Source organism: Zingiber officinale, chromosome 9B (assembly GCF_018446385.1).
Source record: "Zingiber officinale cultivar Zhangliang chromosome 9B, Zo_v1.1, whole genome shotgun sequence".
Classification (NCBI taxonomy): domain Eukaryota; kingdom Viridiplantae; phylum Streptophyta; class Magnoliopsida; order Zingiberales; family Zingiberaceae; genus Zingiber; species Zingiber officinale.
Window position 1 is genome coordinate 10,285,428 of NC_056003.1, and position 14,461 is coordinate 10,299,888.

A 14,461-nucleotide genomic window follows, 5' to 3' on the forward strand; every position below is an offset into this window, starting at 1 on the left:
GTTATTGATTGAACTCAATAAAAAAACGCTTAAATTGAATGACAAATTTAAATAAAATTGATAATAATGAATAAACTTGAACCCATAGCCCCGCTTTATTTTTAATACATTTAAATAAATTTGATTTAAAACAAATGAATAAACTTGAATTTACACCCCTAGCTCCAAGGGTTCTAGTTGACTTTGCAGTAAATTTTACAGTGAAATCAAGGCTATTTTTTAAATTTAAAAACAAAAAATTGGGCATTTACAAAGGGAACTAATGGAGCATTAATGAAATTTGCAAATAACTTTTTGTTTATTTGAAATGTTCATGGCACATCACCACTTAACACAAGTAGAATGAAATAATAAACATATGATAAATACGTGAACACTTCTGAAAGAAAAATGACAGTTCAAATACAACAACAAAGGAAATATATGATAGATTAGTTTAAAGATGAAAGTATGTGAAAAAACAAGCAATTAACCCTTTTAAGAATACTCAATAAGGCCATTTTTTTGGAAGACTGAAGATTTCATAACAAATCCTCTCATGATTGGCATGAGTAATTGCAACACTCTTAAAATATTGCAACGAGCTAGTGATAAATGCTTTGAAATGTTAATATATGCAACCCAGGGAACTGGAAAGATTCATCCAAACATCATTTGAAACAATAAAGTTGAACATGAAGGGAAATCTCGTGCATATTTTTAAGTTGATTATGAAAGTGTTACCTCACCGGAGGAATGTGGAATGTAAACGAGGAAAAATCTCAAAGAGTATTATTGATATAATAATAATAATAATACTAATACTAATAATACTAATAATAATAGGGTGGGGGTGCACCTCATGACTGCCTCCAACCAAACTTTAGAAGAATTGCCTGAGAAAAATGGGAATCATGCAATCCTTAGAGATGATCACATACTGCTTTGGTAAAGTCTGTCGTCGATGAACTTCCACCAAGATCAACAGTCCGATACTTTCCTTCCGCAATAGTACTAAGTATAGCATTATGAATTTGGTCAGCTTTGTCATTTAAATTCAAGTGTCGTAGCATCATAACAGAACTCAGGAGGAGGGCCGTTGGATTTGCAAGATTCTGGAATAATGGATTACAAGACAGATCCATCATCAAATTAAATTAATAAAGATGTCATTGAACAAGGTGGCTGAAATGACAGCTAAGGTACAATGGATTATAAGTGAATAAAAACAAGTATCATAGACAGTTAAGTTGAAGAAAAAACCTTCCGACTACCCATACATGGTGTCCAGTTCAGAATTTTGATTAATTAATTCGCAGATAAGATACTGAATAATAGATATAAGAAATTGATACCTTGCCAGCAATATCAGGGGCTGAACCATGAACAGCTTCTGCTAGGGCAATGCCACCTTCACCAATGTTGCAACTAGAACACAGCCATTAAGATATTAGTTCACACTGAAAACATTGACCTGTAAAAGCAAATCACACTCACCTAGGGGTTAAGCCCAGACCTCCAATTAGGCCTGCACAGAGGTCACTGATTATATCTCCGTATAGATTGGGCATCACCAGTACATCAAAGAGAGAGGGATTTTTCACAAGCTGTCACGTTTAAGTAGACTAAACAACATTAGAAATCCCAGAGTTTCATGTGTTAACTATCCTTCTAGTTTATTAACTAGTGAAACAAAGATTTCATAATGGATTATGCGGGTATCTTAGCCAACAGGTTTTGGCTAACTCATGATTTCATATAGCTACATCATTTCCTCCTTCAGAACCTATAGGATTAACAGAGACTATTGAATTAATGAAGATTATTTATATTTAAAAGAGATTTCTAGTTCCATGAGAAGTTCAGGTTCTGGGAAAAATTTACTCCAGACACGCTGCTAAGATTGAGTGCTACTATGGTTAATGTCAATGAGCCAATTTGTCATGGCCTAATCAAGGATTCCATACAATGTTGTTTGTAATTCTTTAGCTAACCAAACATAGTAAAAGAGATGATGATGGCAGGAACCATATGATGAAAAGGATCACAATAATATTATAGTGAAAGGTTCTGAACCCTCATCAACACATACCATCATACAGCAGTTGTCAATTATAACTTCCTCATAAGTTATTTCTGGGTACTTTTCTGCAACCTCTCGGCAACACTGCAAGTATCAACTGAGAAGCCTAAAAACTCTGACCTAATTTAGGGCCTGGAAATTCTATGTACAAATCTGTGTATCTAAAGTACCTTGAGAAAAAGACCATCAGTCTTCCTCATAATATTGGCTTTGTGTATAGCAGACACTCGCTGGCGGCCATTTACTTTTGCATAATGAAAAGCATACTCTGCCACCCTTAAGCTTGCTTGTCGAGTAATAATCTTTAGACTTTCAACAACACCTCTTACGACCTAGAATTGTGCAGAAAACTACATCATGAACCATCAATTAATCATATCATACGTAAGAGTAATATCATCTATAAATCATACCACAAATAAGAGAAATACTAATCTATATTTCAGCTCGAAGGCGTACCTGGTGTTCAAGGCCACTATACTCTCCTTCTGTATTTTCACGGATGGTCACAAGATTCACACCATCATATCGTGTTTTATAGCCTGGAAGGCTATAGCAAGGTCTAACATTGGCATAGAGGCCAAGTTCTTTCCTTAAGGTGAGATTCAATGAGCGGTGACCTTTTCCAATAGGGGTAGCCATAGGACCTTTCAATCCAACCCTATTTCTTCGAACTGATTCCAGACTTTCCCATGTGAGAAAGCTCTCTGTTCTTGGATCTACTTTGTCACCCACAAAATGTTCCTCCCATTCTATTGGAATTTGTGCTGCATTGAACACCTGGAGTAACATAACCAGTTAAATAAGCAAAGTTAGGTCTGAACAATCATGCCATGCTTTCAGTGGTCATGATATTAAAGAATGGTGTAAAGTTCATATCTTCTTAATTTTCTTTTATATTTAATCCTTTTGCTTTCTGTATTTTTTTAATTATTTCCATATTATCATCTTAACACCAGGAAGTCACAAATGAAAGAAGATCTCCAGAAGAATGGATGAAATTATCAACACAATGATGAATTTAAGTCAAAAGCATAATCAATGGTCACAACTTGGATGATTTATATTTGACAACAAAATTCTAGCTATTTATTTTGAAGTGGAATCAACAAATGGCAATACGAAATATATGGCAAGTATGAAAATTGGAAAACATGAGCATTTCTTGTCATCAATCTGAAACTCTAAATATGCTATGAGATAGTTATACTTGCATTTGACTCAATCATACTAGATAGTCTACTTGGAAGATATATATAATTACTAGTATGATAAAATTGTCAAGAGCATTTTTCCTATGATTTTCAAATGTAGTTAATGTAGTTTAGTTTAATCAAACCCTTATAGTATCCTGTTTGTATATAATCATAAAGGAGTCCAAAAATTGACTCCAAGATGAAAATTAAGTCATTTATATATAATTACGATGCATGTCGTATTGGATGGATTAAAGGTTGTTCACTTCAAAAGAAATAAAAGGCAGGCACAAGCATAAAGGGACCAACATATAGTGATATAATTCCATTAATGCCTGCATATCAAAGAACACAGATCACAAATGACATGAGTGATATAATTCCATTACATACAAAATTAAGTTTACTGCTGGAGGCCAATGGTTTTACAACTACGCCGCAAGCAATTTTATGGGCAATCAAGCTAAATTAAGAATAGCATCCAAATAACCTTATTGCAATTTTTTTTTTCTTTTCTTCTCTCCAGCAAAGGTGAAGAGCAGAAAGAAAAGAAAACTCTCAATTAGGCGTAAAATGAAATCAACTTTCAAGCAATAAATAAATTAATTTGCTAAGGTAGACATGAACAATCTAAAATCCATCAATTCTTAAATAATTTAGATAGAAAGCAACATAGCAAGAGTAAGTACTATACAGAATGACCTAAGTAAGATCCAGTGAAACTACCTGCTTAACAGATTCAGCAATCTCAGGTCCAATTCCATCACCAGGAAAGAGGGTAGCACGGATAGATTCGCTAGGAGAAGCAGCAGTTAAAAACGATTGTCTCAAAGCAGGAAAAAGCTGATTCGGAATCTGGTTAATAGAAGTCCTCTCAACGAGCCGTCGAAGCGCCATCGGTAAAGGTGACTACACAGATCAACCTGCATCACGAAAGGCAACCATTTCTGAGAAGTCTGTACGCAACGAATAAAGACAACCATATCACGGACACAATATACGAACAGAAAATCAACTTGAGAACGACGAAGAGAGAAATTTGAAACATCACGTCAACTACCCAAGGAAAAGAAAGGCGACATCGAAAAGAACATTCAGATAACTCAAAACCCTAAAGAGACAAAGACAGCAAACTCAGACCTGGACAGTTCAACGAAGAATGAGAAACAAAAAGCGCTGCAAACTACAGGTGGTCGATCCACAGTTTACTTCTAAAAATACGAACAAATAAACAAGAGACAGAAGAGATCTAGTAGAGATCGGAGAAGCGAAAGAAGATGACCTGCGTTCTTGCACCAAAAATTGATCGAATATTGTTCCTGACGCTAAATCTAAACAGAGAGGAAAGGGAAGAAGAGAGACGGATACCCACAACGTCAGTTTTGGGTTTGGCAGAGGCCCGTCAAGTATATTTTATTCCAAATTTTAAAGTTAATTAATTAATCTATCGTGTATTGTGACGACTGATTCGGTAAAATTTATATAGGTAGATAACTCAGAGTCCATTAATTTAACGGTAATTTATCAAATCACTCACCTAGATATCTTAATTGACTAAAAAACGTATGCTACTTTGGTATTTACCAAAAGATACACTTTTTCAAGTGCACTTCCCTTTCTATCCTTATGACCAATCAAACTTTTTTTTTGTCGTTTTTCTTTTCTCCCTCTTCTCTTTCTTATCTCCTCTTTCATCAACGACATTTAAAATTTAGTTAATTTTTTGATAACATTTTAATACATTTAGATAAGCTAAAATAAACTATGAATAGCAAATTTGAACTCCTTGCAACATCAGGAATCTACAGGAACTGAAATGGATGTAATCTGAGGTCTCTAGGTCCATCAGTGGATTTCGGTCAAAACCCACTAATGGACCTAGAGAGCTCCAATTGCACCCATTTCAGTTTCTATGGATTCATGGTGTTGCAAGGAATTCAAATTTGCTATCCATTATTTATTTTGACTTTTAGAAAGTATTAAAATACAAGAAAAAATAATCAGCAAAAAAAATTCATATCAGGCCCACGTTGGGCCTGATATGATTCCATATCAGGCCCAACGTGGGCATGATATGATTCATATCAGGCCTAACGTGGAGTCTTTTTGCTGATTCTTTCTTTTTATATTTTAACACATTCTAAAAGTCAAAATAAACAATGGATAGCAAATTTGAACTCCTTGCAACATCAGGAATCTACAGGAACTGAAATGGGTGTAATCTGAGGTCTCTAGGTCAAAACTCACTGATGGACCTAGAGAGCTCCGATTGCACCCATTTCAGTTTCTATGGATTCCTGGTGTTACAAGGAATTCAAATTTGCTATCCATTATTTATTTTGACTTTTAGAAGGTGTTAAAATACAAGAAGAAAGAATCAGAAAAAAGACTCCACGTTAGGCCTGATATGAGAATCAGCAAAAAGGTTTCACGTTAGGCCTGATATGAATCATATCAGGCCCACGTTGGGCCTGATATGATTCCATATCAGGCCCAATATGGATCTCACTCTATTAAGAATTCTCAATTGTTTTAGGAACTCTTTATTTCCAATGTAGCATTTTATTTTGACTTAAATCTCAGTTCATGATGTATGTCTTTGTTGGGGGTTTGAAAAATTATGCGGAAAAACCTTAACTGCTGAATACCTCTTCAAATATGTTGGATTGGATATTGAAAAGTAATGATTTTTGCAATTCCTCTACCTTTTGCTTGGTATCTTTTTCCCATTTAAATAATTGACACACTTTTCTTTCAGCCTTCAGAATTTGGAGTGGTGTCTCTTTGTCCTTTTTCCTTATTTCTCGTAAGTGATCTCATTTTCTGGATTAATTTTCTTTTACAAAGAAAGAAGAAATAAGTGAGTCATGACTTATTTGCAGTTACATGCTAATAGAAGAATTAGGTCTATCTGGTATTGTGTCAATTCTATTTATTGGAATTATACGTATCTTCTCTTTTTTCAATAACTATACTATGACTATTTGTTCTAAGTGTTTGCATATGTATTTCTTATAGGTAATGAAACATTATACATTCTCTAATTTGTCAGAGAACTCTCAACGTTTTGCTACTACCTTTTTCCACTTGATTTCATCACTAGCTGAAACATTTATGTAGGAGGATATGCATTGATGCTCTTATCTATTTTTCTACTTAGAGCAATCATAAACACATCCATTATGAAATGAAGAGTTCCTAAAACAGTTAAGCATTCCTAATAGAGTGAGATCCACGTTGGGCCTGATAAGGAATCATATCAGGCCCAACATGGGCCTGATATGATTCATATCAGGCCTAACGTGGAACTTTTTGCTGATTCTTTCTTCTTGTATTTTAACACATTCTAAAAGTCAAAATAAATAATGGATAGCAAATTTGAATTCCTTGCAACACCAGGAATCCATAGAAACTGAAATGGGTGCAATCGGAGCTCTCTAGGTCCATCAGTGGGTTTTGACCGAAACCCACTGATGGACCTAGAGACCTCAGATTACATCCATTTCAGTTCCTGTAGATTCCTGATGTTGCAAGGAGTTCAAATTTGCTATTCATAGTTTATTTTAGCTTATCTAAATGTATTAAAATGTTATCAAAAAATTAACTAAATTTTAAATGTCGTTGATGAAAGAGGAGATAGGAAAGAGAAGAGGGAGAAAAGAAAAACGACAAAAAAAAAAAGTTTGATTGGTCAGAAGGATAAAAAGGGAAGTGCACTTGAAAAAGTGCGTCCTTTGGTAAATATCAAAGTAGCATACGTCTTTTGGTCAATTAAGATATCTAGGTGCGTGATTTGATAAATTGCCGCTAATTTAATATTAAGATAAAACAGAAAATGTTTACAGTAAATAATTTATTAATTAAGTATTTTTAATCTGTCTGTTAAAATAAATTTATTCGTTAATTTATTGAACCTAAGACTTAATACTTAGATGTTAGGAAAACTGAAAATACACCTTACCGTTGAACTATTGTCTCAAGATGAACGACCCATTGTTGCCTTTATATCATAACATTTAAGATGTGCCCATTGTTGCCTTTATATCATAACATTTAAGATGTTTAACAGCTAGAGTTGCAACTGTAACCTCTAATATACATAAAACACAAGATTAAAACATATAACAATTCATAGTGATCTCTCAAGATAAAGTTGATCGCTACTTGACGTCGGAAGAACAATCACAAATGAAACCGAAAAGTCCTTCAAGTTTCACGAGTCAAATCTCTTTTGTCCAAATGTTCTTCTTTGCCCACCGTCCAAGGGCGGAGGCACATACTAAGGGACCCGAGCTGTAGTCCGGGTCCCAATTTATTATCTATATATATATATATATATATATATATATATATATAATTTAAGTTTTACTTTTATTTTATTTTGTGTATCATTGAATTTTTAGCCCGGTAGCCCATGCCCAACCTAGCTCATGTCCTGCTTAATTTCTAACCTAATTCTTTTGCCCTCTTGAATTAAAGTCCTTCGAATTTCACGAGTCAAATCTCTTTTGTCCAAATGTTCTTCTTTGCCCACCGTCCAAAGGCGGAGGCACATACTAAGGGACCCGGGCTGTAGCCTGAGACTCAATTTATTATCTAATTATATATATATAATTTAAGTTTTACTTTTCTTTTATTTTAGCCCGGTAGCCCATGCCCAACCTAGCTCATGTCCTGTTTAATTTCTAACCTAATTCTTTTGCCCTCTTGATTCTATCATTGGGCAAAACAAGATTTGCAATCATGTTTTGTCCGCCCAGTTTATTTCCATGACATTTTATTTTTTAACAAATTTAAAACGAAACTTAAAAAAGTTTATTTTTATGACATTTTATTTTTTAACAAATTTAAAAGGAAACTTTAAAAAAAATTGTAATAAATATCCCTAATTCCTTTTTACTCTTCGTCTATTTTTTTTCCTCCCTGTGTGTTTCTTGCCGTCAACTCATTACTCCTAAGATTCTCACGATTGCTCCTCCGTGACTCTGATTTCTTTAGAGTTCCGCTGATCCCTCTTTTCCTCTTCGGTGATTGCTAGTTTGCTTCGTGATTCTTATTGCTCTCTCTCTCTTGATTGCTGCACGCCTGCACAAATACGACGTTGCAATTGCTCCACCGATCCTTACCCCTCCTTTTCTCTTCCGTTGTTGCTTCGTGATTACTACTGCTCTACAATTTCTATAAGTATAAATAACTGTTATCTCTGTTTTAATCTTCAATTAAAATGTTTTTTATTTTGCTTTGATAGCTGATTCCAATTCCCAAGATTTTTTTATCTAATTGAAATGCATACCTAATCAATAACCTAATTATAAGATTAAAATGCATTCCTAAATCCATCACAGTTAAATGTTTAACCGAATCAAACAACTAGTTTGAAATGTTACAACAAACGCAAAATGGTTTGCTTTTATTTGTTTGCTTAGTTTCACTTTTTAACTTTTATTCTATTAATTATTTATTATCTACTATGGCAAGAAATACTAGTAATGAAATGCATAAATATGCATGATTAAATGCTTAATCAAAGTTTTTAATACAATGTTGAAATTAATTAAAGATTCTTTTACTAGATATACGACCAAGCTTTAATTTTTAATATGTGATTACGCTTAAGAAAGGGACAACATATTTCTATTTCTTTTTGTTGATCTTTTTCTTATATAGAATTAAACCAGTTGATTTCTTAATTATTTTTTACTTTAAATAATGTTGAATTTTTAGCTATTGCAGTTGATATTGAATCTATTTAAGAGAAAGTGAGAATTATATTAGAAATCATTATTTAAAATTCATAAGATTTTACCATGTCAAAATATGTTTGTCCTAGGTTATTTTAATGCCAAATCAAGAGAGAAAAGGGGGAAACAATATTCTATCATTCTTTAAACCAAGAATTGATAATCCTTCATCCTCCGAGAGAACCGAGATTAATACATCAATTTCTAATGAAGAGTTCGAACCTCCTTCTAAATCTCAAAGAGTTGAGTTTGATGAAACTTCACTTGAACGAGATCCTGGATTGCGTATTCCCATGTGGAGACATCCTGTTAATCATCGTGATGAAATTAGACGAGCTTATATCAAAATGGGGCCATATCAACCCAAATTGCAGGAGTACCCACGGTCTGAATCATGAAAGCAACATCGTCGATTTCAATATGTATGGTTTAAAAAATTTCCATGGTTAGAGTACTCTCCTTCAAAGGATGCAACATTTTGTTTTCCATGCTATCTTTTTGAATTAAGTGAAGCACAACAATCTACATTTACAATAGAAGGGTTTAAAAGTTGGAAACACATTAATGATGGAGCCAAGTGTGCCTTTTTGTCGCATATGGGAAGTTATAACTCAGTGCATAATAAATTTGCAAAATCTGTTGTTGATGTGATGAATGTAACTCGGCATATAAATAAAGTTATGAATCGAGAATTTTCTGAACAGATTCAAAGAATCGATTAAGACTTACGGCAACAATTGAGAGTGTCCGTTGGCTTAGTTTGCAAGCATGTGGATTAAGAGGTCATGATGAATCTTCAGCTTCCTAAAATTGTGGTAATTTCATTGAGATGCTAAAACTTTTGAGAAAATCGAATGCTAGTATTGGTGATGTAATCTTAGAGAAAGCACCGGGAAATGCAAAATATACCTCACCAGAAGTTCAAAAAGAAATCTTGCATATTATTGGTAATAGAGTCAGAAACAAAATTTGTGCTGAAATTGGAGATTCTAAGTTTTGTATTTTGGTGGATGAAGCAAAGGATATATCTAACAAAGAACAGATGACTATAATTTTGAGATTTGTTGATGCTCATGGTTTTTTACGGGAGCGTTTTTTTTCCAAATTGTGCATGTTCATGACACCACAGCTGCAACACTTAAGAAAGAAATATGTGATGTCCTCACCAGATATAATCTAAAAATACACAATATTCAGGGTCAAGGGTATGATGGTGCTAGCAACATGTGTGGTGCTTTTAATGGATTGCAAGCTTTATTTCTTAAAGATTGCCCATATGCATATTATGTACATTGTTTTGCCCATCGACTCCAACTAGCGTTAGTTGCAGCTGCTGAAAATGAGATCTCTATATGGCTTTTCTTTTCAAATTTGACGACTATTGTTACTCTTGTTACATCTTCGTCCAAACGCAATGCCGAGTTACAATCTGCTCAAGTTAATGAAATTGCACGTTCTGTTGTTGCTGGTGAACGCGAGACTGGACGAGGAGCTAATCAGATTGGTACTTTGCATCAAGTAGGAACTACACGTTGGAGCTCCCATTTTGATTCTATTTGCGACTTAATAGATAAGTATAATGCAACTATTAATGTACTTGAAAATATTATCACTGATGGTTCCTCTACTTCGATGCGTGGGGAAGCTGGTGGTTCCTTAATAGTGATGAAATCTTTTGATTTTATTTTTATTTTGCATTTGATGCATAAAATTATGGCGATCACAGATTTACTTTGTCGTGCCTTGCAACAAAAATCTCTTGATATCGTAAATGCAATGGATTTGGTCTCTACAACTAAAGCACTTCTTCTGACATTGAGAAATGATGATTTTGATATTCTTCTTTCATATGTCAAATCATTTTGCACAAGATTGGATGTTGATATACCAGAGATGAGTGCTCGTTATAAACATTCTAGTCGTTCATGCCAGCAAAAGGATGTCATCACAGTTGAGCATCACTTTCATTATGATATATTTAATGCTACAATAGATTTTCAATTGGAAGAGTTAAACTCTAGATTCAATGATGAGACAGTAGAACTTCTTATGTTTAGCTCTGCTTTGGATCCAAAAGATAATTTTAATTGGTTCAACATTGATAAGATTTGTAATCTCGCTGAGAAGTATTATCCTGAGGATTTCACTGAACAGGAAATCTATAATTTGAGATGTCAGCTACAACATTATGAGCTCGATGTGGTTTGTCATGAAAATTTTCAAAAAATGTCCACTATCTCAGAATTGTGTCAAGGGTTATTTGAAACAAAAAAATTACAGTACTATAATTTGATCGACAAGTTGATTCGTCTAATTTTAACTTTACCCGTTTCTACGACAACTACAGAGTGCGCATTTTCAGTTATGAAGCATGTTAAAACAGTTCTTCGTAATAGAATAGGAGAAGATTTTCTAACAGATTCTATGATTATCTACATTGAAAGAGAGTTTGCTTCAAGTATTGATTCAGATTCTATCATTGATGAATATTATACTTTGAAGAATCGTAGAGCACAACTTCAATAATGTGTATGTATATATGGATCATAAAATAATTTTTTTACTTTGTGAGTTATCTGTGCTAATTAATTTTTTTCTATTTTTATTTAAGAAGTTGATGGTGTGAAAGTTTTTCAACTGAAAACTGCAGCTAGAGCGCAATTCAAGTGGTTGGTTGATTAGATACATTTTCATGTTTGTCCCATTACCTGCTATATATTTCATTGGCCACTCAACCTTTCAAGACTTTTTATTTGTTTGTGTTTGCTACACCTAATATTTTGGATTAATGAGGTGAGATTAGTTTTTCTTTTTATGTTATTGAATTTTATACCGCTAACATTTTATACTTGTCCTCTCGTGTTTTGCAGGATTCGACCTACAAATACTTCGAGGTCATTACTGTTGATGTAGCTCATAGTATCATTATCCGCAATGACTCAAGGATTAACTCCAGAGTTACCAACTTGCTTTTATAGTTACCTTTTGTCTAGAATTTGATGTGATTTCAACTCAGAATTTTAGTTACCTATTTGATGTGCTTGTCTAGTCCATAAGTTTTGTGATTCTACTCAAATTTAAACTTCTATAAATCTTTTAATAATTTATATTTTGTTATATTTTTAGTATCTATCATTTTCCTATCTAGTTGATGAATGAGACAATGAGTGTTTGTATAGATTTGGGTTAAAGTAATAGATACAAGTTATAGTTGTTCTATTTGTCTTGTAAAAATTAGTTTCTAAAATATTTTTGTGGGATAATATTATATATTTTTCTTAATATTTTTTTTAAAATATTAAGAAATTTAATGACAGATATTAAATTTCATCGCTAAACAACGGATATTAAATTTTACAGCTAAATTTAATGATGAAATCAAATTTTCTTTACAAAATGCATTAGCGATCAAAATTTTTATGACATATTAGTTTCTAATAATTATTTGTTCATGTCTAACGCATATATATAATTTTATTTTTAGTTAAAAAATTTTAGCCCTGATAGATTATAATTCCTAGCTCCGCCATTGCCACCGTCGCCTCCACTGTGCACACACTGATCACCCTCTTCGTCTTTTCTGGATTGCTCTTGGATGCTTCAATATATAAGAAGAAAGCATTGGTTTGTAACCGATGCTTTGATGTCATATAATGGAGGAAGATGAAGGTGAATGAACACCCCTTCATCTTCCTAACTTTGCAACTAATGCAACATCCAACATTTGCAACTAATGTAATGTCCAACATCTCCCACTCGTCCAAGTCAATCCATAAAGGTTATCTAATCACATAGATCATGTCAGTCACATAGACTATAAGATAATCATGTTACAAGGCCAAAGTCAAACATTAATTAGTCACAAAGACCAAATAAGTCACATACACTATATGACGATCAGGTCACAAATACCAGAGCATCAATTAATTAGTCATAAAGACCAAATAAGAACATTCATTCCATACATTAGGGAAAATAGTTAGTACGACAGCAAACACATTGAGCATTCATTACTAAGAAAATTATTACACCTTACATAGCTGCTCTATAAAATGAATCGGAGACATCAAAACTTTTCTTTACCCCAGATTAAATTATTTATATCAATATGAATACCTCTAATCCCTCATAATAACTATTATGTCAAATGCATATTCAATATCTCCAATCAATACAATTATTCATAATTACATTTTATGTACTGAACTAAAAATATAACTGGTACCAATGAATAAATATCACATATGTAAATCAATCTTAATCTTCTTTTTAAGCTAGAATCTATTCATTCTCATCAGTCGTTTTCCTAGTTATGCTCCATAGACCGAATCGCCCTTAGCTAATAGAAAACATACTAAAGTAACAGATACTGATCAGAACTTCAAGTAGACAACTAAATAGTCACTTAGGATAAGATTGAGATTAACTTATAATCTCAAGGGTCTCACACAGTAGAGAAGCAGAGATTCATTCTCCTACTACCCTTCTTGTCGCCATAGCACTGTGGTATGAATCACATGCTACGATGTTACTCTCTTTACTAAAAAGAGCACATGTTTTTTTTCCAAAATTTAGCATCGTACAGATTTCGATCTACACATACCTAATGTCTAATCCAGAATTCAACATATAAATTCCAATCTGGCCTTAAGCAGAATCAATAAATGGTGGGTTCATTTACTCTGATTATTACATAAATAATCTCATCTTGACACAATTATCAAGACGATATTAACTTATAAATATATCTCTATTCACAACTACATAAGTTGTCTCATAAGCAATGATCTTACCTCTATTTATACTTAACAAACAGAGATGATTGTCCATGTGAGTGGACCAATCTCAATCTGCCAACATGTTTATCAAGACTTTTATTTGAATATACCAAAGACATATACGCTGAATAGATTATGACATTTTTCATTTATTAAAATATCTTTATAATAAGTTACATTCTTCGAAGTCCCAAAGATTTCATATGTCCTTAAAATGACTCTTTAGTCAATGACTTAGTAAAAGGATCTACAAGCATATAACATGTTGGGATATACTCAAGAACTATCTTTTTCTTGTCATTAATATCCCTTACAAAATTATACTTAATTTCTATATGCTTGCCTTTGCTGTGATATTTGGGATCTTTGGAAAATGATATAGTAGCTTAACTGTCATAGTACAGTGTAACATAACTCCCACTGTGCTCAGTAATTTTCAGATGCTTCAGAAACCTTCTTGACCAGACAGCTTATTGTACAACTGATGCACAAGTCACACAACTTCCATTGTCGACAAGGCTACACAAGCGCAGTCATATAGCTTCTATTATCGACAATGCTACAAAAGACAAGCCACACAACTTTTATTGTCAACAAGGCTACATAAGCATGCTTGTTGCTATTCCATGAGATGGCGCCACCATTCAGCAAGAAGGTATAGCTAGATGTGGATTTTTGTCAACA

The 14,461-nt window shown here is 33.3% G+C and overlaps 2 protein-coding genes across 3 annotated transcripts; one reads left to right on the top strand and one right to left on the bottom strand.

The window, feature by feature from the left end:
- Positions 1–585: 585 nt before the first annotated feature.
- LOC122024723 (isocitrate dehydrogenase [NAD] catalytic subunit 5, mitochondrial-like) lies at positions 586–4,659 on the bottom strand. Of its 2 annotated transcripts, none has more exons than XM_042583396.1 (8): positions 4,541–4,659; positions 3,985–4,181; positions 2,522–2,842; positions 2,233–2,394; positions 2,072–2,146; positions 1,477–1,586; positions 1,335–1,407; positions 586–1,094 (listed from the first exon to the last, which is right to left on the bottom strand). In XM_042583396.1, exons 2-8 carry the CDS (start codon positions 4,153–4,155, stop codon positions 903–905), a joined length of 1,104 nt encoding a protein of 367 aa, XP_042439330.1. In that variant the 5' UTR covers positions 4,156–4,181; positions 4,541–4,659; the 3' UTR covers positions 586–902. The 2 variants fall into 2 exon arrangements, with proteins under 2 accessions (XP_042439330.1, XP_042439329.1); XM_042583395.1 differs by lacking the exon at positions 4,541–4,659 and adding an exon at positions 4,399–4,532.
- Positions 4,660–9,828: 5,169 nt separating this feature from the next.
- LOC122022802 lies at positions 9,829–11,525 on the top strand. The gene is made up of 3 exons (XM_042580918.1): positions 9,829–10,075; positions 10,129–10,647; positions 10,891–11,525. Exons 1-3 carry the CDS (start codon positions 9,829–9,831, stop codon positions 11,523–11,525), a joined length of 1,401 nt encoding a protein of 466 aa, XP_042436852.1.
- Positions 11,526–14,461: the final 2,936 nt, after the last annotated feature.

Bases quoted from the DNA above. Each gene is read 5' to 3' on its own strand.
- LOC122024723 (XM_042583396.1), bottom strand. From the start codon at position 4,155: ATGGCGCTTCGACGGCTCGTTGAGAGGACTTCTATTAACCAGATTCCG. The intron at 2,395-2,521 runs GTACGCCTTCGA...GCACAATTCTAG, and splicing joins ATAGTGGCCTTGAACACCAG to GTCGTAAGAGGTGTTGTTGA. The intron at 1,095-1,334 runs GTATCAATTTCT...CCATTATTCCAG, and splicing joins CCCCTGATATTGCTGGCAAG to AATCTTGCAAATCCAACGGC.
- LOC122022802 (XM_042580918.1), top strand. From the start codon at position 9,829: ATGCTAAAACTTTTGAGAAAATCGAATGCTAGTATTGGTGATGTAATC. The intron at 10,076-10,128 runs GTTTTTTACGGG...ATGACACCACAG, and splicing joins GAGATTTGTTGATGCTCATG to CTGCAACACTTAAGAAAGAA. The intron at 10,648-10,890 runs GTGGTTCCTTAA...TTGATATACCAG, and splicing joins TTCGATGCGTGGGGAAGCTG to AGATGAGTGCTCGTTATAAA.